Source organism: Lampris incognitus, chromosome 19, assembly GCF_029633865.1.
Source record: "Lampris incognitus isolate fLamInc1 chromosome 19, fLamInc1.hap2, whole genome shotgun sequence".
Lineage (NCBI taxonomy): Eukaryota > Metazoa > Chordata > Actinopteri > Lampriformes > Lampridae > Lampris > Lampris incognitus.
Window position 1 is genome coordinate 5,292,132 of NC_079229.1, and position 27,555 is coordinate 5,319,686.

The following is a 27,555-nucleotide window of genomic DNA, read 5'->3' on the forward strand; positions in this document are numbered from 1 at the left end:
CCTTTACCCACCGGTCAAGTCAATCAATTGCTAGTCGGCAAAAAGTAGATCTGCAGGGAAAATGTGAATTAGATCGATTGCTATGGTGACCACAACCGCTGAGGTTATATAGTTGACTACTGATCCTCCCCCCACACCAGAAAAAGGGTCATTCTGCTTACACTGAAGGAGCCTCTAACGGATGAGGCTTTACTAAAACCCACAGTCGGGTGCTTTGATGCATGCATTATTATCTGAGTGGGCAACTTCATGAGCTGCCGCTGGCTATTCTGTTACACCGAGGTGCATAGAGTGCATCAATAACCTAGTAGCCAAAATATCATTTCCACAAAATGACCTCCATCTGCACGGGGTAAAACTCGGCCGCTGTTTCGACTTGAGAAATAACTTTGAGGTGGCATCTACAATATCTGCCACAGAAACGGGAACGACCCAAACAGCTTGAAATCCGTATACACAGCTGCCGTGCCGGGTCAAAGGTAATTTCCTGGGGGAATTCGCTAAACTAATGTGCTCACCGATGGCATGCGCTGCCTGGCCTTTTAGATGTGACTCAGGCACTTGCAGAATACAATTCACATTGTCGCTCAATCCCATTCGCCCAGGCCATTTCCAAGGACATCGGCGAAAACCCTCAAACAAGTTGCCCCCCAGTTGTGAAGAGCTTAATTGCTTTCCCCAACAGCAGGGTTTCAACCTTCAAAACACTCGGTGGATTTGAATGCCCTCGCTGGTAAAAGGAAAAGTCGTCCAGCCCCCCCCCCCCCCCCCATGTGGGGAACAGCCTCGGGCTTAAGCCCACTGTGTGCCCTCTATCACATAACATAACAAGCTTTGCTTTCTTGCTTCTCAAAGCAGGATTAAAATACTTAATTGAAATTACGGTGGATTTTATTGTCTGCTTCTTCAGCGTTTTGTCATCCTGTGCACATCTTCGCTGTGCGTGCATGTGATTTTGTCGGGAACACATGTTATCCAAACCCTTCCTCTCTGCTTCCAGTGTGTTTCCATTGAGTGACAGTGGACTACACTGGGAATCAGTTCCTGATGCACTTCAGCAGGGAGGTGGCCCGACAGAACAGCTGTTATACGTACGTGATAGAAGATGAAGACCAAGCCCTGGCATGCCTGAATGCATATGAGGTCAGTGCTTGAACCAAAAGTACTGACAAGGGTATAAGAATATGAATATTACAGAGACTATATAATAATCCTGCTGCAACTACTACTGCCACTACTTCCACTAATGGTAATGATGGAAGTGAAATGGTAACAGGAATAATAATGGTAGAGGAGAGCAGAGGAACAAGAGGAAGAAGTGGAGGGAAAATAACGATACAAAACCTCAGAGGAAGCTATTAAAATCAAAACATATGGGCGTCCGGGTAGCATAGCGGTCTATTCTCGTAGCCTACCAACACGGGGATTGCCGGTTCGAATCCCCGTGTTACCGCCAGCTTGGTCGGGCGTCCCTACAGACACAATTGGCCGTGTCTGTGGGTGGGAAGACAGATGTGGGTGTGTCCTGGTCGCTGCACTAGCGCCTCCTCTGGTTGGTCAGGGTGCCTGTCAGGAGGGAGGGGGAACTGGGGGGAATAGCGTGATCCTCCCACGCGCCACGTCCCCCTGGCGAAACTCCTCACTGTCAGGTGAAAAGAAGCAGCTGGCGGCTCCACATGTATCGGAGGAGGCATGTGGTAGTCTGCAGCCCTCCCCGGATCAGCAGAGGGAGTGGAGCAGCAACCAGCATGGCTCTGAAGAGTGGGGTAATTGGCAAAAAGTACAATTGGGGAGAAAAAGGGGGGGGGAGAAAAGAAATTAAAACATTAAACAGCAAAGTTATCAACACAAAATACAGATCCGACCAATCTCCTTTGGTTTTAATTTGGAACGGAGGCAACGTGAGCTGTACAGGGGGTGGTATGGCCTTTTAACCTTCCCAAATATTTACAATATTGGGATGGGTCATGTAACTTCACATCAGCAATCATAATCCATCTTGTCCTGAGAGCAAGTCATAGCGTATAGAGGTCAATGAATTCAGAGCCATGTGAAAAACTCAATTACCATTTTATGATGGCCCATGAGAGTTTTTTTTTTATCATCCACAATGTGGGCAGTGGAGATAGGAAAGTATGTAGAATGTCACCATGGATTACATCAGAAGTCAAACACCGGAGTAACAAAAGCATGGAATAAATATTTAGATTTTATTTTGACTGGCAATCTAAATAGATGGTGCTTGAATGGGAATCTGCAAGGTGGGACTGCATGCCCTTCTATCATGTTGTTACTGTATATACTGTACATGTTAGACAGACTAAGTCCTATTCTATTGTATTCTATTTGGTGACTATTATGAACTAGTTGTCCAAGAAGGGGGACCTGGCTCTCCTGGAAAGCCTGGTGAGGAAGAACCCTGAAGTACTGAGTGAGAGGGATGAATCTGGATCCAGCCCCCTTCACCATGCCTCAGCAGCGGGCCACGTCACCCTCATTCAATTCATCACCGCCGTCATCGACTCGGAGGGTGAGCATGCCTCAGTGTTATCAATCATAAGATGCTTCGGTAATAGCGCCCCAGCCCTCCTGAAGTAAGCCTAAAGAATGGTAAGAATGGTATATTGTATATGATACGATGTTCATATATTAAGGTACAGAGCTGTGCGTCTGATGTTTATGAGTGTGTCTCCATGCACTCATAAACAGGCCATGAGCGCATGTGATCGTATGTTTGTGTGTGGGTGGGCATGTTTGCTTGGATGCATGTGTTTGGTTGTGTGTGTGTGTGTGTATGTGTGTGTGTGTGTGTGTGTCTTCTCCTGAATCGCCACCTTGGAGAAGCTTGCGTGTACTAATGATCCCAAGAGCTATGCCGTCCGGAGCTCTGCTCCTGGTAGGGTCACCCAAAACAGATAGGTCAAGAGGGAGGTTCCAGATGAAGCGTGATCCAACAAAGACCTCAACGGCGGAGCTGGTGGAAGAGATCTTTAGGTCACAATGCCAGTGAAGGTGGATGAAGGCTGCAACAGAGTGTGGTCTCCAATCGTCTTGGTTCTCCAAGCCATTGGACTCTGGTCAGCCCCTGCCGAGGACTGTGTGGTGGCTGCAGGCACATCAGCCACTCCACGTAAAAAGCTGTCACGTGCAGGCGCCTCCTTCAAGGATCAACCCATAAACATCCAAAGCCCTTTGGCGATCAGGAAGCGGTGACGGGGGGCTGGACAGTGAAGTCTGGCAGCCCCTACCCACAATCTGGCACACAGGTGGTGGGTATATGATCGCTAAGCCCTGGGACTGAGGCAGAAGGGCTTCTCGGTTGCTGCACCCACACAATTGAGCAGGTATATTTAGGATCTGGGGGCTAGAAAAGGTGCCCTAAACATAATTTACCTCATACCTCCCGTCTGGACCACCGCATCCAGAGGGATCACCACCATGCAGTCAGAAACAGAAACTTGTACATTTTGGAGCCTGGAACATACAAACCCTCATGGACAATCAATCCAGCAATCGACTTTAACGGCAAACTGCCATCATCACCTGAGAACTGAGAAGATTCCAGATTAATGTTGCTGCACTCTCTGAAACCTGATTGGCCGACCAAGGGCAGCTGAAAGAGGAGAAGGGTGGTTACACTTTTTTCTGGAAAGGAAAAGCAACTGATGAGCCAAGGATCCACGGTGTGGGCTTTACCATCAAAAACAGCCTGCTTTGCCACCTTGCCGAGTTTCCTCTGGGCATCAATGAACGTCTGAAGACAATACGACTGGCGCTTGTAAATAACCAGAGCATCACTGTCATCAGTGCATACACTCCAACACTTTACTCACAAGATGAAGTAATGGAGACCTTCTATGCTGACCTGGACAACTTTCTCACCAAAGTCCCCAAGGAGGACAAGCTAATCCTTCTTGGAGATTTCAGTGTCAGAGAGAGACAAAATTACAACTCGTGGAGAGGCATAGTTGGCAAGGAAGGAGTTGGAAACATAAACTCCAATGGCATCCTGTTGTTAACAACATGCTCAGAACACAGCTTAATCATCATCAACACACTCTTCTACCAGAAGAACAAATTTACCCTCATTCTAACATTTGGTACCTCATTGACTACATTCCAAACAGACCAACACGATGTACTTAACACCAGAGTGATGATCAGTGCAGATGACTGCTGGATGGACCACCACCTTATCCACTCCACCCTGTCCATCCAATTTCACAGGAAAAGAAGGGTGCAGAAAAAGCAGAGCTGCCCAAACTCAACCTTGAAAGACTTACTGATACCACCTCTCATCAACAGTTCCAGGCCATGTTCAGTACATCAACGCCCAAGCAGTATCCAGATGATATTGAAAGCCACTGGGATATGCTCAGGACTGCAATCACTGGCACCTGTAAAACCACTCTTGGACATAAGATGAAAAACCACCAAGATTGGTTTGATGAGAATGACCTGGGAATCCAACAGTTAATCAACATCAAAAGGCATGCCTTTACCATTTGGCAGAAGGACATCAACTGCCAAAATAAATGAGCTGCCCATGAAAGAGCAAAGTCAGCTGTCCAAAGCTGAGTCAGGGAATTGAAGAACCAGTGGTGGCCAAAGAAGACCCTTGAGAGCTGGGGATACGAGAGGCTTCTTTGATACTGCTAAAGCAATATACAGGCCCAGCCACCGCCATCTAACTCCCCTTCACTCCAAAGATGGGCACACACTGCAAAAGATGAGTCAATCAGAGAGGTAAGAGCACTACCAGGATCTTTTAAACCGGGACTCTAGCCCCTGAGATGGATGCCCTCCAACAACTCCCCCAATAACCCAAAAGAGGAGGACATGGCAGCACCTAGTCTAAGAGAAGTCCAGGATGCCATCAGGAAGATGAAAATCAACAAGGCTGCTGGTCCTGATGGAATACCAGCAGAAATACTGAGGGCAGATGGACCTACACTCCTCAGACATAGCCATGTCCTGCTATATAAAATGTGAAAAAGAGGAAATCCCTGTGCAACTTAGGGATGCACTCACTGTCTCTATCTTTAAGAAAGGGGAAAAAGCTGAGTGCAGAAACTACCATGGCATTTCCTTGCTTCACACCACATAGAAAGCCCTGGCTAGGGTCTTGGCCAACAGACTCCTCCCAATATTAGAGGAAATTCTACCAGAATCCCAGAACAGTTTTAGTCCTAACAGAGGCACCATGGGCATGATTTATCTGCTTGTCAACTCAAAGAAAAAGCCCAGGAACAGAATCAACCATTGTACATGGCCTTCATAATCTTAACCAAAGCTTTTGATTCCGCAAACATTCCATAAACATGGAACGTTTTGGACTGGACACCAACATTGTTGGATAGATTTTGGACTTCCTCACCAACAGATCTCAGAGTGAGAGTGAAAGGACACTTTCCTGGCTTGACTTCCACATCAACCGGCTCCCCTCAGGGCTGTGTCCTCTCTCCTGTCCTATATATCCTGTACACTACCGACTGCTGCAGTGAGTTCAAAAATTATCCCATTGTGAAATCTGTGGATGACATGGTGATAATGAGCCTGCTGAAGGAGAATGAATGTCCCATGGTCCTGTCATAGATGATTTCTCCAAATGGTGTCAGGAAGCCTTTTTGGAATTAAATATGACTAAGACCAAAGACATGTGTACTGACTTTAGACGTAATCCCTCCAACCCAGTCAACACTAAGATTAATGGTTAGGAGGTTGAAATTGTTGAGTCATACAAGTATTTGGGCACTATAATTGATAACAAGCTGAACTTTGAACTCTGACTGTAATACCAATTTGCTACGCAAAAAAAAAAAGAGCCAGCAGCACCTTCTTTTTTTTTTAGTCAGAGGAAGCCGGCTAAGTTCAGCGTCGACAGGTCCCTGGTGACTTTGTTCTACAGATCTTTCATTGAGTCGGTTATTACGTTTTCTTTTATCGGTTGGTATGCCTCTCTCAATCTTAAAAAGAAAAATGCACTAACAAAGGTGATCCAAGTCTGCAGCAGTATCACAGGTACCCAACAGAAAAGTCTGTCTGATTTATACAACAAACAGATGTTAAGGAAAGTGGAATCCATCCTGTCTGACAGCACCCATCCCCTGCAGCTAGAGTTTCAGACCTTGCCTTCTGGTTCCCGCTTCAAATACCCAGTAGATACAAACACTCCTTCGTTCCCTCAGCCATTTCACTGCTAAACTCCAATAGTAAGAGGTAATACTAGCTTGACTTTGAGTAACACCGTTCCATACATAATTCAAACTGCTTATCCTGCTCTCAGGGTCGCAGGATGCTGGAGCCTATCCCAGCAGTCATTGGGCGGCAGGCGGGGAGACACCCTGGACAGGCCACTGTTTACTGTTGCATTGCTTTTCATTGGCTTTGTTCTCCTCACTACATGTTGTATTTATTTGCCTTATGTGTTCTGTGGAGTGTTTGTGTGTTTAAATGTTGCCGCTGCTACACAACAATTGCCCCTCTGGGGACAAATAAAACGTACTTGGCTTGACTTGACTTGACTTAAGCCGCCAGGCCCTCTGGCTAGGTCTGTCAAAAATAGGCTGCCCTGACAAACATATCAGAGTACTACGACTACTACATGATAATATGTCAGCTAGAGTACTCAGCACTTATGGAGACGAGACAGAGTCCTTCAAGGCCCACACAGGAGTTAAACAAGGCTGTGTCATTGCCCCAACCCGGTTCTCTGTCTTCACTGCCACAATTCTCCACCTCACAGGTCCCAATCTGCCTCAGGGTGTCAAAATCATGTACAGGACTGATTGGAATCTTCTGAATAGTAACAGAATCAGGGCTAAAGGTAAATCCCCACCACAGCCATCATAGAGCTGCAGTATACCGATGCCAACGCCTTAGTGTCCCTCGTAGAAGAGGAACTACAGAGCATACTGGATGCCTTTGCAAAGGCATACAAGCAGCTTGGCCTGACCATTTACATAAAAAAGACCCATATCCAGGGTCCGCGGTGGTGTAGCGGTCTAAGCATCGGCTTTGTGTCGATGCAGTTGCCCACTGGGGACTGGGGTTCGCGCCCCGGTCTTATCAGATCCGACTATGGCCGGACTCGATGAAGCAGCAATCATTGGCAACGCTGTCTTCGGGAGGGGGGGGCGTCGGCTTGTGTTCGTCACATGAATGCGTCTCTGTGTGTGTCGGAAAAAGCAGTGGTTCGGCCTGGATTCGCCTTGTCACGAAAGTGGGGAGGCGTCTCCTTCGAGACTGCCGGCCGGAGAGATGCAGTTGGCGAACGCATGTAGTACGAGGGTGGGTGTTTGAATTAAAAAAAGGGATCGATTGGCCACTAAATTGGGAGAAAAAGGGAAAAATCAGAAATAAATTTTAAAAAAAAGACCCATATCCTCTACCAACCCCCACCCATCAGAAATGTGCCTGCTCTGCCCCCATCCATCTCTGTAGACAACACCAGACTCAAAAACGTGTAACAGTTCCCATATCTTGGCAGCCTTCTCCCCTCCAAAGCCAACATTGACATTGAAATACACCATCGCCTCAGTTGTGTTAGCTGGGCCTTCTCAAGGTTGAGTAAAAGGGTTTTTGTAAACCGCGACTTTCAGGCCAGAACAAAAGTTCTGGTGTGCAAAGCAGCAGTGCTGCTCACCCCACTTACTGTATGGCTCAGAAACCTGGACCACATATAGCAGGCACCTGAAGGCACTTGAGACATACCAACAGCGATGCCTCAGGAAGATCCTTAAGATCAGCTGGGAGGGTAAGAGCACCAACTTCAATGTCCTCGAGGAGGCCAACTGACCATGTCCTCCGCATGTCTGACTCTTGCCTCCCGAAACAAGTCCTTTACTCTCAGCTCGTGGCAGGACGCCATGCCCCAGGAGGACAAAAGACGCGATATAAAGATAACATCAAGGCCCACATTAAAAGGCTTGGCATTGACCTTAGCACCTTGGAACGAGCAGCGAAAAAGAGGGAGGCCTGGAGACTGGCTGTGCGTGAGGGCGTTGGGCGCTACAACCATGGCCTCCACTGTGCTGCTGAAAACAAGCGCAGACTTGGAAAGGAGCGAGTTACCAGAAAGGCCCAAACCACATCCTCAACCACTTCTTCACACCCTTGTCCACACTGCCCCAAAATATGCGGCTCCACGATCAGCCTCTACACCCACCTGAAGATCCACAAGGACCTAGAAGGAGGATAGACATACTCGACCCTGAATGACCACTGATGATGATGATGGTGGTGTGCATGTGTGTGTGTTGGGTTGTATTTTTTTATATAAGAGAGAGAAAGAAAGAAAAGGGAGGGAGTGTGCATGTGTGTGTATGTGTGTGAGAGAGAGAGAGAGACAGAGCGAGAGAGAGAGAGCGAGAGAGAGTTAATGTATTCTTCTCTCACAGAGATCAATAGCTGCGATGAGCAGGGCAGTACGCCTCTGCACTGGGCTGTGGAGAGGAACCAGGCTGAAAGCTGCAGGGCTCTTCTGGACATGGGGGCCAACCCCAACATCCTCAACACGGCCCTCATGTCCCCTCTGCACCTGGCTGTCAGCCACGGACACAACAAACTGGTGGAGGTGAGAAGCAGATTTACAGCCCGATAAACCAATAATTAACTAAATAACTATTACATGGGTGAACGGATGAAGAGATTTGATGAGTCCAGCAAAGGTTCGTAGGAAGGACACTTATATGTAGGTGGGAGGCGCATTCAGGGAGGCTAAACCAAACACAATATAGAAACAAGCCCAACATTTCCAGGTAAGACCACAGCCAAAGGCCACCCTCCTTTTCAGGGCTTGAAAGCTATTCTCTAACGTAGTTCCAGCATTTCTTTTCGCTTGCATGCACCGGGATATCTGAGAAGGCGACGGCCTTGTGTCCCTGTTCGAAGTCAAACACACACACACACAGATGTTATTAGGCACAGGTGAGCCTCATTGGCCAGTTGGGACCAGTAAATCTCAGGTCCTCCATGGGATGGGCAACATGATCCAGAAAGGGCCGGTACTGGGTGCAGGTCTTTGTTCCAACCAAGCGGTTACACATCTGATTCTATTAGTCAACCGATAGTCTTTGCTAAGGACCACGATTTATAGACTCAAGTGTGTAATTGCTTGGTTGGAACAAAGACCTACACCCAACACCGGCCCTTTCTGGGGCATGCTGCCCATCCCCGTACCACAGTCAGCTTGCGACAATGAATGAAACTGTATGTTACGGGCGTCCAGGTGGCGTGGCGGTCTATTCCGTTGCCTACCAACACGGGAATCGCCGGTTCGAATCCCCGTGTTTCCTCCGGCTTGGTCGGGCGTCCCTACAGACACAACTGGCCACGTCTGTGGGTGGGAAGTCGGATGTGGGTATGTGTCCTGGTCACTGCACTAGCGCCTCCTCTGGTCGGTCTGGGCACCTGATCGGGAGGGTGGGGCTGTGGGGAATAGCGTGATCCTCCCACACGCTACGTCCCTCTGGCGAAACTCCTCACTGTCAGAGGTGAAAAGAAGCGACTGGCGGCTCCCCGGATCGGCAGAGGGGGTGGAGCAGCGACCGGGATGGCTCGGAAGAGTGGGGTAATTGGCCAAGTACAACTGGGGAGAAAAAAGGGGAAAAAAATCCAAAAAAATAAAAAATAATAATAATGACAATAAATTGTATGCTAGGTCCATTTATGAATGGGTCTGATTGACCCATGGTGGTTAGAGACACACTGAATTCCTGCAGGAGCTCTGTTCAGCGGCTGACCCACGACTACGACCTCGCCGGAGGGAGCCACATGAAAGCGGCCTTTAACTTCAGGGACTAACGAAGCATCCCATTATCACTTCACAGATTTACTATTGTGTATTATACTTAATCACTTTTTTTATTATTATTTAAATGAAGTTGCCACTGCAGCTAGCGCAGGTTTTGCTGCGGTTTTTGTCTTTTAAATTCTCTTCATAGAATTTATATAGACTGCACCATAGCAATATTTCTCACACGGTAAAGTGTGAGAACAATGATCAATAAATGTCCCGGGTGAGGAAAGATAAAAAAGTGAAATAAATAAGACGGTTATGTCATCAGCTCAGATTTTTTAAGGGCGCAGCATCACATAAACTCGCCACCTGTACATTGCTGGTCCCCTGTCGGCTGACTGAGTTGTTTATTGAGACAAAAAATGGACTGAACTTTCTGTTTTGGAAAGACCTTGTTCTGAGGTCACCAGCATTTGGCTGTTAGCCACCGACACACACACACACACACACATTGCTCCACTCGGGTGTGGGTGGCAGGGTTGGGGCATCAAGGAGAGATGAAGATAGTAAGGATCCGATGCTCGCTTCCTGTGAAGTATTCATCACCTGTCCCCTATAGCTCCTGCTGTCCTACAATACTACAGACTCCGACCTGCAAGGAGACCTTGGGAACACGCCTGTGATGCTAGCCTGCTCCATCAATAACTGTGAGGCTCTCTCCAAGCTGGTATGCACACACACACACCCACCTTCTGCTTCACTGTCCGTAGTCTGCATACCACCCCATTCACACTGTGCCATGCATCCGCACAGCTCCGGCCAATGTCACAACGCAAAGCTCAAGTTTTGTATAGTTTTACAGCACTTTTTCTTTTCTTTTCCGGCGGATAAATGTTGTGCTGTATTTCTACCGTAGCTCATAGGGGCTGCTGACCCACCGCAATTCCAGAGCTGTCAAAATGTTTGACTTGTTTTTGTCCCCCTTTGACTTTACCTCCGCCCACTCCTGCCGTCTGTCTGAAGTTGAAGCACGGTGCACGGTTATGCCAGCAAAACAAGCTGGGCCATTTCGCCATCCACGCAGCCGCCTTCGCAGGTGCAAAGACAGCCATGGAAGTGATTCTCAAGGCCGGTATGACAAAGGGGACTGTCAATCGGGGAGGGGAGGGGGGTGCTGACTGTAATGTAATGCCTCTTAAAAGGTCTAAAAGCCCATTACACTGAGGGGGATGCAAATGTTTGCGTCACTCTCGTGAACTCTATTTGAAGCTTTGCTCATGGTTTTGAGGCCAGAGAACACACATGCTAGCTTGTACACACACCAGGCACCACAGTCTGACACAGTGTTTATCTGTAGTGGGAGTTCTGCTGGTGAACTATACATTGCTGCAGAATTGTTTAGCCAAAGCGCAAAATCGTTGTGATATACAGTATGTGTCATTACCTGGCAAAGTGATCCAGATTCTCCAGCGACTTAACACAGACAAGCTACCATCGCTAGAAACACATATTCCACATCCATGTCCTTAATGTGAAAGCAAGCGCAGTGAAGTCAAATAATGCAAGGTATCAGGGGGCGTCCGGGTGGCGTGGCGGTCTATTCTGTTGCTTACCAACACAGGGATCGGCGGTTCGAATCCCCGTGTTACCTCCGGCTTGGTCGGGCCTCCCTACAGACACAACAGGCCGTGTCTGTGGGTGGGAAGCCGGATGTGGGTATGCATCCTGGTCGCTGCACTAGCGCCTCCTCTAGTCAGTCGGGGTACCTGTTCGGGGGGAGGGGGAACCAGGGGAAATAGCGTGATCCTCCTACGTGCTACGTCCCCCTGGCAAAACTCTTCACTGTCAGGTGAAAAAGAAGCGGCTGGCGACTCCACATGTATCGGAGGAGGCATGTGGTAGTCTGCAGCCCTCTCCAGATCAGCAGACGGGGTGGCACAGCGACCAGGATGGCTCAGAAGAGTGGGGTATTTGGTCAGATACAATTGGGGAGAGAGAAAAAAAAAGCGGGGGGGGGGGCCAAAAAAAAGCAAGGTATCTTATCAAATAGCTTCAAATTATCCCTTTATATACATTATCCATACAATATGAGCAGCCAAAATAAGACTTATCAAACCAACTGGCATTAACTAATCAAGAAAGCATTCAAATGAAAGATGAAATACACCGCAACAAAGAAATAATTGATTGTGATGTATTGAAATGGCAGGGGAGGAGATGGGCCACTCCACTGAGAACCACATCAACTTTCTAGACAAGTCCAAAAGCAGCCCCCTGCATCTGGCTGTACGTGGGGGCAACATTGACACCATCCGCCTCTGCATCGCTACTGGGGCCAAAATTGACCAGCAACAGGTACTGGCTTTATGAAACAAGAAATGCAGCTAGGTCAGTATTATAAATGTGCAGCATCTCACTTTTTTTTGTGAAGTCTGGAGTTGTCCATAAGAGGAAGACTGCACGCTTCACAATTCGTCCTATGAAACGGCTCTTTCAACCCATTCACACCTGGGAGCTGCTCCACTCTCTGGTGCAGGCCACTAAGCAGGCCTAGTAGGTGGAATGGGGGTTAACTGTGTCACTCAAAGTTAGAAGAAGACGCTTTATTGTCACTGTATATACAGAGAATGAAATTCATTCTCTGCATTTAACCCATCCTCTATACACACACTAGAAACAGTGGGCAGCCGTGCACACTAGGAGCAGTGGGCAAGTCACCTTCATGGTAATTTTCATGGGTTGGGGTGTGGGGTAAGGGCTATATCAATTCACTTGCCCCACTTGGAATTTTCTTAAATTTGAATGGACTATCTTCCAATCCCAACCCAATTTCCTCAAATTTGAGTTGTCCACTGCGTTCAAAGGGCTCTTTCCACCATAACCCAGTCCTTGCCCAGTAATCCATGAAATGTTGGGAGTATATTGATTCCCATTTGGACTAATCTGACAACACCTGTTAAGCATTTCTTTGGCAAAGGATCTGACTGTGTTATGCAGCATGTCAGCCTCATCACGCCCATCTGGGAGCGATCCCCATGTCTAGCCCTGGGCTAAGGGCCAGAGTTACAGCAGGACTAGTGAGTACGGTAATAGCTTCAGATGGTTAAATTGATACAAATTACCTCCACTTACATCGTGGAGCTGAGTGGAGCAATCACTGGCCTGCTCCTGCCAGTCCTGGTTATCTCATTAAAAGCTCCCGTTACAGCTCTGAGACCCTTTTCAGAAGGCCAGGGAGACAGTTTGCTGATGTCACACAGGGGAAGAGTACAGTATACCCAGCGTGCGTGCTTGTGAGTGTGTATAAGGGTGTTTGTATATATCTGCGCACCCATACATGGATGTGTATGTGTGTGTGTGTGTACGAATGCACAGTACTTACATATTTGTAGATTTTGTTGTCTCTCATGGTGCACCAGCATGTTTGTCATCTTTACCATCTAGGTCGACAGGTCCACAGCGCTCCATTCCGCCTGTACCCAAGGCGCCATCGAGGCAGTCAAACTCATGCTCTCCTCCCACAGCAAAGTGGAAGATATCATCAACTTACCCGATGGGGCGTGTCAGACACCTCTACAACGGTGGGATCCCTCTGGCCCTCTATTTCTATTTATGAAGTTATTCATTCAGTCATTTAGTCCTTCCTTCTTTCATACACACATACATGCATGCATGCATATTGTACTTATTATATACATACATACATTTATTCAGTACAAATGTATATGCAGTACATACGTATGTGCAGAATAATCCTTGTGAATAAGGCATGACTTCATTTCCTAGTTAAGTCATAAATTAATTTGTGCATACATATAAATGCTCTCACATTTTCTTTCTATTATTTGTTACACTGTGCTTGAATCGGAGGTTCACATGATCCTTTCTGGGCTGGACAAGTTTCATAATCCACAGGACAAAGAAAGGCATTCAAAACCCATTGTATAATTCAGAAAAGTGCACAGCTGTCAGAGGGGGAAACTGGGGGGAAATGTTTTGGTGATACAAGGACTTCATTCTCATATTGGTTTATCTTTTATGCACAATTTTTTTTATCAAATACCATTAAGATGGTGATAGAAGTAAATAATGCATGCAATTGTTGTAAATGAATGGCAGATTTGGGGAACGACGACAGGAGCTCAGAGGTAGATTAACATGTCTTGCTGTAATTTTTCATATTTGCTTTAGGCTTTGCACTTAGTTAACCTCGCGCTGCTGGGATGTGTCTGTGGTTACTATCACCGTTGCTCCTTATGCCATGCAAATAATTAAATCTACCCACGTGCCTAATATCAACATCATAAAACTATTAAAAAAGGGAATGAGGGGATATAAAACCCTAGAGCATGGGTGATTTATTACCAGGTTTTAATTTGAAACGATAATAAAGGTATCAATATATTATAAAGATATGCTCCGAGCGTTGCGGTTTCCAAAAGCTATTTGGAGGGAGAAACCCTCCAACACAAGTAAAAACAGACAAGCTCATTCATTAAGAATAAATACCTGCACTTAGCACTTTTTAATCAATGTATATGTCTCACTCCTCCTCTATTATAATCAATCTACCACACATCTTTATATAATCTCAATGAAAATAATCCACATGACTGGTCACAAAACCTTGTTATACGCTATAACAATACCCTGTGTGTGTGTTCAGCTTGTTTATCCTATTCCCCGTCTCAACTGCAGACATAACAAACGCACCCCCACCAAAACACACACACACAGCACGGAAATCATTATTTAATGAACAAGCAGAGGAGCGATTGGTGCTTTTTCGGCCTGCCAGTGACCCACTTAAACAATCCTTAACCTCTGACCTCTCGTACACAAGACGTTCCCTCCTTACCCTCCACGTCGACCTAGCACGGTTAGGAGACTTCTGGACTTATCAGCTCTTTGTGGGACTCGCCCAGCCCCCCCCCCTCTTTTTAATGCGCTCCCTCGGTGCGCAATGGCATCAGAATATCAAGACTCTGTTAAAGAGCATTAGGGAAATGAGACATGGGGCATTACAGGGGACGAATGGTTTAATCGCGGTGGAGTATCTGTCGGTTCGTGTCCCGTGTTTTGTTATATCATGCTGTGATGGCACAGATTCAGAAATCGACATCTGACAGGCTCACGTAAGATCTTGAATAACAAGGGTGGTTGTTGTTGTTGTGGTTGTGGTTGCATGACCGTTGATTTGCAGCGACCGTGTGTTTGCTTTTGCAGGGCCGCAGTGTTTGACCACAGAGAGCTGGGAGAGTACCTCATTTCTTTGGTAAACAAGACGCACAGAATGCACCCACACGCATGCCCACACGCACCCCGCCGCTCCTTCACGCTTAGATTCAGCAGAATACGTCGGTGTGCATCAGTTCGTTTCGTCACAAGAGGCCGCTTACCCAGCTGGCTGCGATTTCAACATCGGGACCCGGACATTGCTGCGTTGCCTCGTTTGTCTTCCGGTTACGGAGACCCGTTCGGCTTCACGCATGCGCGAACATGCCTCGCGTCTCGCAAACATGGCCGACGTACTTCCGCCCGCAGTAGGGTGAAGGTCGGTTTTTCCTGCGGCGTTAAAAAAAACAAACAAACAAACATCGCGATTACTTGTTTGGCAACAACTGCGCGGATAGCTAGCACATTAGCAAATTAGCTAGCACAACAGACAGTTAGCAACACGTAACGTTACCTCGTCAGCTGCTTAGCACCGAGAGGGGCTAGATTCTTCACTTCGTCTGGTCTCCGTCTGGATTATCTTCTTTCCTCGGGTCTTACAGGTGAGTATACAATTAAATCTCTTCGTTATCTTAACTTGTCTTTCTCTTAATTAGCTTTGTCTTTTTTCTTGTGGTCGCTGTTAGCGCTATTATTTTTGGCCCTTGATAGTGTAAACTAATAATTAGACGCGTTAGCCCCTAACTAACGGGTCGGACCCTTTAGTCCAGTGTTTCTCAACCGTGGGTCCGCTGACCCCTAGTGGTCGGTGGTGTAATTGCAAGGGGTCCGTGAAAATAAAATATCTTTTAAAAAAAAAGATCCTATGACATTTATAGAAATAGGATTATTTTACTCAAATGTGACTGAGACCTTTATCTACCTAAACTATAAAGGGTAACAGGACTTTTTTTTTCTCTAATTACATCTGTTTCACAAGTGTAATTTATTGTATTTTAATAAGAGATCTCGCTCCCGTTTGCATTGCTAAAAGTTACTGCATAAAAATTCTGTTGTTACATATATCTGAAAGTTACTGAATACATATTCTGTTTTGTTACATATATCTGAAAGTTACTGAATACATATTCTGTTTTGTTACATATATCTGAAAGTTACTGCATAAGAATTCTGTTTTGTTATATCTAAGTTACAACTGAAAGCTCTTATTTTTGCCCCAAAGAGTGAATAAATGCTGTAATGCAATTTAAAATGCAGTTTCTACTGTTTCTATCAAATTGCAACCCCCCTCCCCCAAGATCAGGTGGAGGGGTCCTCAGGGTAGATCAAAAATACGCAGGGGGTCCACCCTAACCCTAACCCTAACCCCAAAAAGGTTGAGAACCACTGCTTTAGCCGAGCGGTTAGTGATGTCGCCTTGTGGCGCAGTACACCCCGTATCGAATCCCGCACCGGGCAAGAAATTAGCCGGTTACAATATCGAGGTGCTACATCCTTAAATTGCCGGTAACAATAGAGCCGCGGAGATTAGGTTCCGCCCTCCGTACTACAATATACAGGTGAGAAGTAAGAACCAACATTATAATGCAGAAAACAAAACTAAGAACTTAACTGACGCTGTCTGCAGTTACAATGAGTCTCTGCTGAAACTGCGCAGCCAGAAAAAATAGGGGATTTGATCAAGGGTGACAAAATGCTAACGCCTGAATTTATCATTAGTGTAAACTACTAATTAGACACGTTAGCCCCTAGCTAACGGGTTTGCTGACCCTTTAGCCGAGCGGTTAGTGATGTCGCCTTGTGGCGCAGTACACCCCGTATCGAATCCCGCACCGGGCAAGAAAATAACCGGTGGCAGCGGTGGGATCCGGAAGTGTGCAGATCCTCAGAAGTCTCTTCCGGAGCGCGGGAATAACAAAGCGCGAGGGCGCGCTTCCGCGAGAGGGTGACGACTGTAAACTACTAATAACACACGTTAGCCCCTAGCTAACGGGTTTGACCCTTTTGCCGAGCGGTTAGTGACGTCGCCTTGTGGTTCTGTACACCCCGTATCGAATCCCGCACCGGGCAAGACAATAACCGGTTACATTAGCCTTGTTTAGCCAGTTAGCATTTTGTGACGCTTTGTCAGATCTTTTTTTTTAATAGACGCGCAATCTTGTGTACAACGGAAACACGAAGATATGACAATGACGACACACGCGTTGTGTTATTATATACATTAGCTAACTTTAACCCTAACCCCCTCTAGCCTTAACCTACCCAAACAACGGGGGCGACGAGTACTTGCGCATGCTCAGTTGACCGTTCTCTGCATCGACGGGGAACTAGCCTCTGCCGTTATACATTGTGTTGAAGCACAAAATATGAATCGAAGGCGGCCGGAAATTTGCATTTTGACGTCGCACGTAATGCGGAGAACCGGTCTTTGCAGAAGCACGTTTGCCGTGTTTATGAAAAAGGTGTATTTGCAGAGATTCGGAGTTCAAGATTAAGATTTGAGTGCATTCTGTCCGTAGGGTGCAAACATTAACAGCATCGATTGTAAGGGAAACTCTCCTTTGCTGCTGGCCACTAGCTGTGGGGCATGGAAAACAGTATCTCTACTGCTGTCCAAAGGTCAGATACCAAACTTAACCGCACTCCTCCAGTCATTTAAAAGGTCCAGGATTACTCAGACTTTTACATGAATGTGTGTGTGTGTGTTTGACATTTTAAATCTTTTAGGGGCAAATGTAAATGTGAAAGACAGATGTGGATGCAACTTCCTTCACCTCGCCATCCTGCAGCCCAAGGGTATCAAAAATCTCCCAGAAGACGTACTGCAGGTAGCCTGGGGCCCATGTAACCCGTTCGACTATCATCAAATGTATCCTTAGAGAGATGTGTCATTATAGTGAATTTGACTGACCTATTTCCTTCTTTGAGCAAGTTACCCTCAGCCTTGCTATAAACATTCAAGGCCAGTAGCTGTAAATCATTCAAAGCTGTGCTTGAAGGCACAGCGATGCCTACGCTTCATGTATGAGAAAATAGGCAATGTGGTTCATCTGCGTGTGTGTGTGTGTGTGTGTGTGTGTGTGTGTGTGTGTGTGTGTGTGTGTGTGTGTGTGTGTGTGTGTGTGTGTGTGTGTGTATACATATGCAGATGGTGCATTTACAGAAAATCCAGATTTTTTTTTCTGACCACCAGGTTAAAATAGAATTGTTCTGGCCTGACAGTCCATTCACTGTGGTTTCTTGAAAAAAGTATTTTGGATCAAGATATTTCAACAGTGTCACAAGCTGATCTACCTTATATTTGCTATTCTTTTCATACGCTGTCTCTGCTGTCATTTGTAGACTACCATATTAAAATTGCAGACAAAATTGCATCTCAAATCCACAGCTTCACTATGCTGCTATGCTGGTGTGCCTGTGTTTGTGCACGCATACATATGTAGATGGTGCATTTACAGAAAAATCCACATTTTACTCCATGTGTCTGCTACATTACATTTGCATTGGTGCTCTTGCAAGGGAAGAATTGTTTAGAAATTCAAACTCATTACCCTTAGTCAGTCATTGGTGCAAGGAGTCATTGAGCAGCTTTAAAGATTAGAGCTCTCTATTGAATTAGGGCTTTTCAGCTCCATCCACCACACATGAGGTCGCATATAGGCTGCAGCAGGTGATTGTAGCAGTAGTGGAGGAGAGTTGCAGGATGACACTGGATAGGAACTTTCGTGATGGTTACCACTGTGGCCAGACATATGTTCAATGTGTTCTCCTTTTGATATAAACGCATGCCAATCGTCCATCATTGTGTGTACATAATGTTCAACAAAGTATACTAATTTCCATCCTTTTAGCATAAAAGTGTGAAAGCGTTGCTGAACTGTGAGGATAATGAGGGCTGTACCCCACTCCACTACGCATGCAGACTAGGAATCCATGACTCTGTGAAGAACATGCTGGGTCTCTCGGGGCAGGTCTGCCTCCTACGCAAATCCAAGGACAAAAAGTCTGCACTGCACTTTGCTGCCCAGTAAGTTTCATTGTTCCCTCTGGACATGACTTTTTGTCTGACCACCAAGTTAAACGAGACTGTTTTGGCGTGTCTGCCCATGCATTGCAGTTGCTTTAACACAGCGATTTTGTTGAACATCTGTTGAACAGTGTCACGAGCTAATCTACCGTATGTATATTTGCTATTCTTTTCATATGCTGTCTCTACGCTGTCATTTGTAGACTAGTGAATTAAAATTGCAGCAGCATAGCTTCACTATGCTGCTATGCTGGTTAATATCTGGAAAGTTCAGTGAGCACCAGTAAAATACCAGTGCCCCCTTGCAGCCTTTTCCCTTTTTCCTTTCACTTTTTCATCGATTTCAAGACCTTATAAGTGGCTAAGTCTTGTGGGAAAAGAAAGACAAAAAAAAAAGTCGAGAGAAGAATTCGTTTGTTGGAGCGCCCCCCCCTCCTTTCTCCCCAATTGTATTTGGCTATTTACCCCACTCTCCCAAGCCGTCCTAGTCACTGCTCCACCCCCTCTGCCGAACCGGGGAGGGCTGCAGACTACCACATGCCTCCTCTGATCGCCAGCCGCTTCTTTTCACCTGACAGTGAGGAGTTTTGCCAGGGGGACGTAGCACGTGGGAGGATCACGCTATTCCCCCCAGTTCCCATCCCCCACGAACAGGCACCCTGACCGACCAGAAGAGACGCTAGTGCAGCGACCAGGACACATACCCAAATCCGGCTTCCCACCCACAGACATGGCCAATTGTTTCTGTAGGAACGCCCAACCAAGCCAGAGGTAACATGGAGATTCAAACTGGAGACCCCCGTGTTGGTCCGCAGTGGAATAAACCACTACGCTACCTGGATGCCCCTGGAGCAACTTTTAAGTCGTCAGTTATTCTGCAGTGCACATTCTGTTAATGAGTTGCAGGCGCATGACAATCCTTCATTTAAACCCTCTTTGCTTCAGATGTGGCTTGAACTCACAAGTAAGCATATTACAAGAGGACATAAATCAAAATTTAAAATCTTATAAATGTCCTTTTAGAAGCTATTCACTAGCATTATATTTGAACAGAAAGGATGTTTGATGTGGCCGGACATTTCCATTCTAGGATGTGTCCAAACCAGGGATCATAAATCTGTGGTTGAGAACGAGCAGACGGGTGAAACTGATTCAGCCATGGCGTTCAGTCCGTTCAGTCATTTCAGTAAATCTTTCCTGTTCTCTGAAGATTTTCGAGGATGAATGGCTATGATGTGACTTGATTGCTATTATCCAATTACTTAATCATCTAAAGTACAATGGACTTCCTTCTAAAATGAAATTCAATTAGTGAGGTCCATGTGATGGGATGCTGCTAAAAGTGTGAAACGGGGGACATGTAATGCTGTTGATGATGGATTGCTCTTTTATGTGCATCCAGTCTATTACAGAAGCAGGGCGAACGAAGGGCTTGCTATTACATCATGCTTTTTAATTGATTACTTAACATAGCTCTCTTACTTTCACTACCACTGTGTCGATAAAAAGCCCCGCTGGCCCGCGTAAACACATGGACACAAAGTAAAATTATAGGATCATAAAGAGAGATGATAAAAGTCGGTGAAGTTTTCGCTCTCCTCTGAGAACTGGGTGCTTTCATCTCAAAAATACCCTCAGCATTTTTGAAGTCGAGATCCCCCCTAATGACCCACCACAGTTCAAGTGGGCATTCAACTCACTTTGGTGTCTTTGAACAAGGCAGCCTGCTTGCATCACGGTCGCTGCTTGTATGGGTTTTTTTCCCCCTGTGCTCTTATCACCCTGTAATTAAAGGTACAATCCACAACTGTTGCACACAGCAGCTGCCCGCACCACTTGATTTGGTCAGATGTCATAAACGTTGTTCGCCTTATCACTTGCTGATGAGGAAAACAGCCGACAGCAAACAAATTCACAGTCGACCCGATGGTGAAATACATCATGTTCCTTGCTAGTAGGGTGCTCATGTTGTCGCTGTACTCCACATAGCATTGGCGGTGCATGCCATCATGGATTGTACCTTTTTATCGACAAAATCCTCATATTTTACATTACTGTCTAAAAGTGCATCTGAATATATATTGCATTTTGATATTTCTCTGAAAAAAATACCCATGGATTTATAGTAGGACGGCACGGTGGTGCAGTGGTTAGCGCAGTTGCCTCACAGCAAGAAGGTCCTGAGTTTGAGCCCCAGGGTAGTCCAACCTTGGGGGTTGTCCCACGTCGTCCTCCGTGTGGAGTTTGCATGTTCTCCCCGTGTCTGCGTGGGTTTCCTTCGGGTGCTCTGGTTTCCTCCCACAGTCCGAAGACATGTAGGTCAGGTGAATCGGGCGTACTAAATTGTCCCTAGGTAGGTGTGTGTGTGTGTGTGGTTGGGGGCCCTGTGATGGCCTGACCAGGGTGGCTCCCCACCTGCTGCCCAATGACTGCTGGGATAGGCTCCAGCATCCCCGTGACCCTGAGCAGGATAAGTGGTTTGGATAATGGATGGATGAAATGGACGGATTTATAGTACACTTTCATAAAGTATACCGTAGAACAAAAAGTTGCACTGTAAATGCACTGAGAGAAAGAATGTTTGAAATGTAAATGTACTTGAAACATGCAATCTGTACTTTGAATATATCTTTGATATACTTCTCAGGTACGGACGCATCAATACATGTCACAGATTGTTAGAGACAATCACAGACTCTCGCCTGGTGAATGAAGGGGACGAGCGGGGCCTGTCACCGCTCCACCTGGCCTCAGAAGGGGGCCACACCAAGGTGGTGGAGTTGCTGCTGCGCAAAGGGGCCCTCTTTCACAGGTTGGACAAACTCCTTTGTTGTACAGAAAGTACACAATGAATATCACACTTACACACATGTGCACACACTCTGGTACTTTCATTGGTATTCACACCCTCAGTACAGGCAAACTAAGCATATGGGCTTTCATCAGTGGGGAGAAGGCTGTCGAGTTGCATCACTTGTAATGGAATCATGCTGGACGTTTTGTCTGTGGTTCCTCAGTGATTACAAAGGCTGGACTTGTCTGCACCATGCTGCAGCTGAGGGATACACACAGACGATAAGCATTCTCCTATCGGCCAACATTAAGCTGCTGGATAAAACTGATGAGGATGGGGTATGTGTATGTTTGTGTCTGTGTCTGTGTGAATGAATCGCTTCCTTTTCAGCACGCCTCGGGCCCATTGATATGTCATTCACTTTAATGGCACTGTGGAGGGAAATGCATGTCTGCGAAAATTACATGTCCACCCAAGATTTACATATCAGTGGTTTCCCCCTTGTGGGGAAGTAGCTGGTCTGAATCAATACCACTTGGTAAATGCAGACACTGCTGTTCTGCAATGAAGTCAGAGAAGAGTCTCTCTCACTTACGGTGTGTTGTTGCTTCAGAACACGGCGCTCCACCTCGCAGCCAGAGGAGGTCACGTGGCCGCGATCCGGCTCATGCTGAGCAAGGGGGTGGCGTTTCTGCTGAATAAGAACAACACCTCTTTTCTTCACGAAGCGTTGCATCATGGGAGGAAGGACGTGGTTAATGCTATCGTTGACAGTGACAGGTACGCTGCTGAGGCCGGCGTGTCCCGAGAGCATTTCAATATGATATGTTAAACTCGAACAAAAAGAACAGCACGGTGGGACTGCATGTGTTTGTGTGTTTAAGCGGACAATGGCTTTGGCAGATAAAAGTAATTTTGGATTCACTTAAAGTCAGACCACAATCAGTAATCGGATTTAATTTTTCATGTCTAAAAACCTCGAACACATCATTAAAAAATGTCACTTTTTGTTATTTGTTAGTGGGGTTTTTCTTCTTCATACTTTTATCCATAACTGTTCTCAGTTGTCACAAGAGCTGTGAGGAAGTGGTCTGGTCTTTATTAATATTCATGAGCTTTGAGTGACAAGTACAAACAAGAGTTGGCACTAAGGGTGGGTGGGGTTTTGTAATTTGTTGGTTTGATTTGAGTGGCTGTATGTAAATGAGTGTCTGATGACACCAGTATCAGGAAAAAAGATTGGCTGAGAGAAGCAGAACTTAGGGGAGCGCTTTTGAAAATAGAAAAATTGAATAACGATTAAAGTGGCACCAGGTAGCCTTGTTTTGCTTGAACATATTAAATTCATTTTGGTGGCAGAGCATGATGACTAAGTGAGGATGTCAACAGTTTAGCAACTTTTATTTGCATCGTCTGTGAATGTAGTTGCTCTTCTTAAATAGTCTTTTGAGCTATGGCTTATACAGAAATGGTATATAGCTCAAAAACAAAAAAACCCACCTTGGCTGTCTTTGCAACAGTTGACGTAAAAGATGCTGCTGAAATCCAAAGTTGCCTGGTGTCCCTTTAAAATAATAAGTGATGTTAGAAAAGATCGGTGTTTCAATTTCGGTCCGACTTTAAATAGGACAGTCGAACTCAAACTCGTGTATTCAATAGACATGTATCATTTATTTTTATGGATTATTATTTTTTCTCCAGATCTGAGGAAGCTTTGACGCTGTTCAAACATGGCTCCAACCAGCGATGTGCAATATTGGATATGATTGAATTTCTGCCTGAGTCCTTTAAGGTGCATTCATATGACCACAAACATAAGCTTACTATCATCATTATAATTAATGAATGTCTATCTGGTAAATCACCTTTGCTGCAAAAAGATCAAGACATTGGATACAGTAACCTAGTCATTACTTGTATTAATCTTTGCATTCTAAAGATGTGTACAGAAAACCAACCCTTCGGGCCCGTTGTGTTAACACTGTGGTTTTCTGATTTTCTTGCCAGCATCTATTGGACCGCTGTATGCAGGAATCGGACCATGATACCCACAGTCCTGAGTACAATGTATTTCTCCTAAAAGTTGCACAATTAAACAAATAGACCATATCACATTTAATAGAAAATGACCTCCATACTGCATGCAGCAACTGCAAGGGGGGGAAGTAATTCATTCTGCATTTGCTGTGCTGTAGATCGAATACAATTTCCGATGGCTCCAGGCTCCCATTGTACTGAAGAAATATTCAAAAACTGACAAGACCCTGAGGATTCAGCCTCTAGCCGCACTGAATGTGAGTATCTTTTTTGATTTGAAACTCAATTTAGCTGCAGTAAAAAGCCTAACAAAATACTGTTCTATGATGTATAAGTATTCAAGTTATACGGTCTTCAGCTATCACACTCTCATTACACAATGGCATTGGACTGTTGAATATGATATAAAGACATAAGCAATCTCATCTCCCACCGTATGTGCAAATGGAGCAGCTGTCTCGGCCATTTCTCTGGATGTCAGCTTAAGCCCGAATGCCCCTCTGGAGATAAGCAAGAAATACTGACTTTTAAATCTTTCAGGCTTTTGTTGACTTAGTGTCCTTTCATGCTTGTAGAAATTGTGCCATTAAGTAATGGGCTATTTTTCTGCTTCTTTCCACAGGCCATGGTGCAATACAACCGCATCGAGCTCCTCACCCATCCAGTTTGCCAGAAGTACCTGAAGATGAAGTGGTACGTATTGGGTGTGATTTAACCTCTGAGAGTGGTATTATTCACTCTGACATGTTGTGATTACAGATCAGGGTGGGGGGCAGTTTTTATGTACTGCACACAGTGTACCAATCCTTTGTTATATTATATAACTCTGAACGCCATTCCCCTGACTCTCTAACTGCTGTATGTGCTTCCCCCGTTCCCATAATGCATAGGCTGGCGTACGGGAGCACGGCTCACTTGCTCAACATGTTTGTGTACCTGTTAGGGCTGCTGCCCTTAACTTACCTCATAGTGACACTGAGGCCCACTCTGAACACCACCACCCCGGGGAACCATAGTGTCACCATGGTGCCCATATCTTTTACAGAGGTACGAGCGAGCACGCTTCAAAATGAGTGATGAAACTGATGCCCTGAGCCAACAATTGAGAAAGTAATATGTGGGATCAAAGGGGTGCAATTGCTTGTTTATTTCAGTTGGCTGAAGAGAAATGTGCTATATAATATGCATAAGAGACTGGAGAAATCCACAGACATTTTGAGAGTTAAAAGATCTAAACTGGTGGGAAAAACCCACTACAGTTAATGCATTTCAAATAGATGCATCAGGGCAAGTCCTCTACAACGCAGCAGGCAGCAGATGTGTGAATTTGAAATCCTGACAGGTAGGCACATCGAGAAAGGAGCAACGCAACACGGTGTTCCTGCACACTTTTCACTTGCTGTCTCCAGGAAGTGAGAAATAAACCCCCGGATTAATGAAACCTTATTTGGGACAGATTTCTTTTTAATTTTTCCTTCTGAGTAGGCCATTTTATATCCTATTACTTATAATGACTTCCATCATTATCACATACAATGCGCATTGTCCAGGTAATAACCTCGTCCTTTTCCAATTACTTGATTTACTCGCGTTCATCAAAAATCAAAAGACGATTGTCACTCTCATTGACGCCAAGGTTAATATGCCTGTCATGTTGTTCATTGGCAACATAATAATCTGTCTTCTGGAGATGGAAGGCTTTGCTTTTTGCAAACGACATCAACAGAAGATAAAACATTTGCATCAACACGGTCACAATAGGAGGCTGCTCACACCCTAGCAGATGCAATTCAATGAGTGCTTACGAAAGTTAATGTTTACATGCCTCTCCGTTAGGTTTTTGCCCACACACACATTCCCCATTCTAGATGCTGTAAATCTGAAAACTGCTTTTCTATTCTACAGCAAACTCTCCCCTTGTCCGTCTGTATGGTGATGGTGCTGGTGATGAACATTTGCGCCATAGGGAAGGAAGTGGTGCAGATATCACAACAGGTATGATGGCCGCTATGCAAGAGTCATCATTTTACACGGAGCAGCGGCTCATAAATCTGCTCTTTGCGCCAGGCTCTGTGCTGGAGGACGCGCTGGCCATCATGTGTGATGGATCAGTACCCTGTGATTTAAACCTGCGGGAGCCCTGGCACCGAATGTCACCTCCAGGCAGAGGCAGGGATTTTCCCTTTTGTCATTTTTAGGCTTGCAACAAAAGCAGATTTTTACGCTGCTAAGGCACACCATAGCAAGCATAAGGTAGGGCATGCCAATTTGTGGGGCACTTTTATTCATAGTATCGAACCATGGCGTGAGCACATACATTATTCTACATGGGTGGCCCCAGAGAGAGTGCTAATGCCAGCCTCCATGCAGCATTAGCATCATGTTTGGCTCACTGAGGTAGAGGATAACCAAAGCAAACTATAGCGGGAGAGGTGCTGCTGTGAAGATTTGCCACACTTGTCATTAACTGTAATTAAGTCTGTTATTAAGGTATATAATATAGTATGTATAGTTGTGAGGTGGATGGTAGGTGAACATATAGTGTTTACTTCTGGTACATAAGATAATATAGAGTAATATAGTGGGCGTATACAGCATCGTATATGGGCATGATGGGTTGTGGTATGGTATAGTGTATGGGCAATATAGTATATAAGCACCAGGGTATAATATATGGGCATAGGTTGTTGATTACTCAGCCATAGCAAAGATCTGTATAGTAGCGACATACCTGTTGTGCATACATGCTTGCCTCCAACGTCCTGTTGTTGCTCAAGTGTGCATGGGCACACTTGGCCAATAAAGTTGATTCTGATACAGTTGCAGGGAACAGTCACTGTGACTAAATCTAAATAAGATTAAATGAAATACATGATACATAAATAAATAAAAATAATAAGATTAGAAAAAACATTTTAAAAAATAGAGCAAATAAAAAAAATCCTCTTCTCTGCATCTTTGCCTTTGTGCACTGCCTGTTGACACCTATATGTCCTATCGGACTTGAACCTAATTTTTTTTTTACCCTTACTTACGTTGTCACCTCCTGACTAGATCCTTACTTGTGTTGTATTAACTCTCAGATGTACGTTGCTTTGGGTAAAAGCGTCTGCTAAATGAAATTGTAAAGTGTAAATCTGAGTCAAAGGCCCAGGTAAAAGTGGGCTCTAACACGTGACAGCAGTGTTACAGGTTGGTGTGACATAACATGGTCATCTGAGTGCATATTTATGATGTTTTTCTAATGAGCTCTCTCTCTTTTTTTTTTCTTACTTAAAAGCGCTGGAATTACTTCAGAGATGTTTCGAACCAGTGCGACTGGTCTTCAGCGATCTTCTCTCTTCTGTTTGTCATTCCGCTCTTCTTCAACATGGAGAGCTCGTTTTACTGGCAAGCAGGAGCACTTGCCGTTTTATCCTCCTGGATTGGCTTTCTACTTTATCTCCAGAGGTAGTTCCCCTCTTAAATGCTCAGCTGGGCACAACAGCCACTCGGCACATGAAGAGGTAAGGCGACTTGTTGGAAATATTACCTGTCTCCCCAGGTTTGGACGTTTTGGTATCTACGTTGTGATGTTCGGGGAGATCCTGAAGACATTGGTCTGCATTGTAATGCTGTTCGTATTCCTGCTGTTGGCGTTTGGCCTGGCTTTCCACACAGTGATGTTCAACCAGGTAAAAGAAGAATAACACATTACTGTGACATTTGTTTGAAGCAGCTTTGACTTTATTGCAAGCGAGACCAAAGTGACAAACTTTCTACCTGAATTCATGTTTTTTCATG

General features: G+C 45.5%; 1 protein-coding gene across 1 annotated transcript in view; it reads left to right on the top strand.

Moving 5' to 3' along the window:
- The first annotated feature begins 1,047 nt into the window (after window positions 1–1,047).
- trpa1b (transient receptor potential cation channel, subfamily A, member 1b) overlaps window positions 1,048–27,555 on the top strand; it is a 30,061-nt gene continuing 3,553 nt past the window's right edge. The window contains exons 1-22 of the mRNA XM_056299843.1: window positions 1,048–1,143; window positions 2,368–2,530; window positions 8,400–8,575; window positions 10,359–10,466; window positions 10,763–10,871; window positions 11,949–12,094; window positions 13,184–13,320; window positions 14,966–15,014; window positions 17,434–17,533; window positions 17,642–17,742; window positions 18,766–18,941; window positions 21,589–21,753; window positions 21,959–22,073; window positions 22,349–22,515; window positions 23,437–23,527; window positions 23,743–23,802; window positions 23,931–24,029; window positions 24,395–24,465; window positions 24,663–24,819; window positions 25,678–25,767; window positions 27,053–27,222; window positions 27,317–27,446. Of these exons, the coding sequence (XP_056155818.1) occupies window positions 1,048–1,143; window positions 2,368–2,530; window positions 8,400–8,575; window positions 10,359–10,466; window positions 10,763–10,871; window positions 11,949–12,094; window positions 13,184–13,320; window positions 14,966–15,014; window positions 17,434–17,533; window positions 17,642–17,742; window positions 18,766–18,941; window positions 21,589–21,753; window positions 21,959–22,073; window positions 22,349–22,515; window positions 23,437–23,527; window positions 23,743–23,802; window positions 23,931–24,029; window positions 24,395–24,465; window positions 24,663–24,819; window positions 25,678–25,767; window positions 27,053–27,222; window positions 27,317–27,446 (2,676 nt within the window). The remainder of the gene's footprint in view (window positions 1,144–2,367; window positions 2,531–8,399; window positions 8,576–10,358; window positions 10,467–10,762; window positions 10,872–11,948; window positions 12,095–13,183; window positions 13,321–14,965; window positions 15,015–17,433; window positions 17,534–17,641; window positions 17,743–18,765; window positions 18,942–21,588; window positions 21,754–21,958; window positions 22,074–22,348; window positions 22,516–23,436; window positions 23,528–23,742; window positions 23,803–23,930; window positions 24,030–24,394; window positions 24,466–24,662; window positions 24,820–25,677; window positions 25,768–27,052; window positions 27,223–27,316; window positions 27,447–27,555) is intronic.